The sequence below is a fragment of the Vairimorpha ceranae genome (assembly GCF_000988165.1).
Source record: "Vairimorpha ceranae strain PA08 1199 chromosome Unknown NODE_450, whole genome shotgun sequence".
In the NCBI taxonomy this organism is placed as follows: Eukaryota; Fungi; Microsporidia; family Nosematidae; genus Vairimorpha; species Vairimorpha ceranae.
In genome coordinates this window covers 1-1,041 of record NW_020169743.1, presented here as the reverse complement: position 1 = coordinate 1,041, position 1,041 = coordinate 1, and the positions used below count along the sequence as shown (strand labels likewise).

Below are 1,041 nucleotides of genomic sequence, written 5' to 3'. Positions count from 1 at the left end.
TATTTCAGAATCGTAGAACAAAAACTTCTTCCCTCTGGTTGTTTTTGTCAATTCGTATGGAATATCATATTCCTTACAATTGTAAGATTGTTGGTCTCTCTAGCCCTTGTGACCAAACTGTTCATCATCTTATAATCTATAATGATTGAGTAGTTAAATTCAGATATTACATTAGAGATTGCAACTCTTGATGTTTCAAAGGTGTCTAGGATTCTCTGTTTTAACTTACTAGCAAAGAGTACCTTGCTAAATTTAATATCATCACTGCAATGATTATGCTCTAAAAATTCTAGTAAAAGACAATCTATTGTAGTTTTTAATAATGAAGGACATCCTCACTTATTGCATCTCCAGACCAATTTACCAACATAATGTTCCTTGAAATTGTAAAAAAAGCTTTCATATGCAATTTTTTCTTTTCCTCTAATGCTTTTGATGACATTGTTTGATAAATTTTTCATAATAAGGGTAAAAAATTTAAAAGTACAAAAAGAGACCGATCTTTTTCAAAAATTATTTAATAACTAGCTTGCGATATTGCGTTTTAAACGGGATCACAAATATAATGAATGCTTTTTCTTTCTAATAGATTTGATACGGCTTTATGCCTATACTTATTATTTTTAACGACAAAATGATTTTTTTAAAAATAAATTAAAATTTGCTATAGACATCCTGTATACAATTTAAAAAATGAGTTACAAAAAACATAATACACGAAAACATTGTTTCGTGCTTAGAGAAATAAACCTTAAAATGATGCTACTCGTAGTTAAAAAATACAAATAATTTTACAAATTCTAAAAAAGAAGGGTTAAAAAATGTTCAGATTCAAACTTTTTGTATATATCGATAGATTTTTAAATATAGGGGTAGAAAATTAATCCATTTTTCACTGCAGGTGAAAAATGAGTTTAACGATATTAATTATTTTTGTTAGTACATTTAAATTACGATTCACTTGTTTTCCTTAACTTTATAATTATTAAAAATTATATACTTAACGCATACAGCTATTTAAAAATTTTTATATTTGATAGG

General features: G+C 26.1%; 1 protein-coding gene across 1 annotated transcript; it reads right to left on the bottom strand.

The window, feature by feature from the left end:
- Positions 1–335: 335 nt before the first annotated feature.
- On the bottom strand, positions 336–461 carry AAJ76_450000581 (hypothetical protein; the record flags this gene model as incomplete). Its single annotated transcript, XM_024475671.1, has 1 exon — positions 336–461. One exon carries the CDS (start codon positions 459–461, stop codon positions 336–338), a length of 126 nt encoding a protein of 41 aa, XP_024329314.1.
- Between the last annotated feature and the right edge of the window lie 580 nt (positions 462–1,041).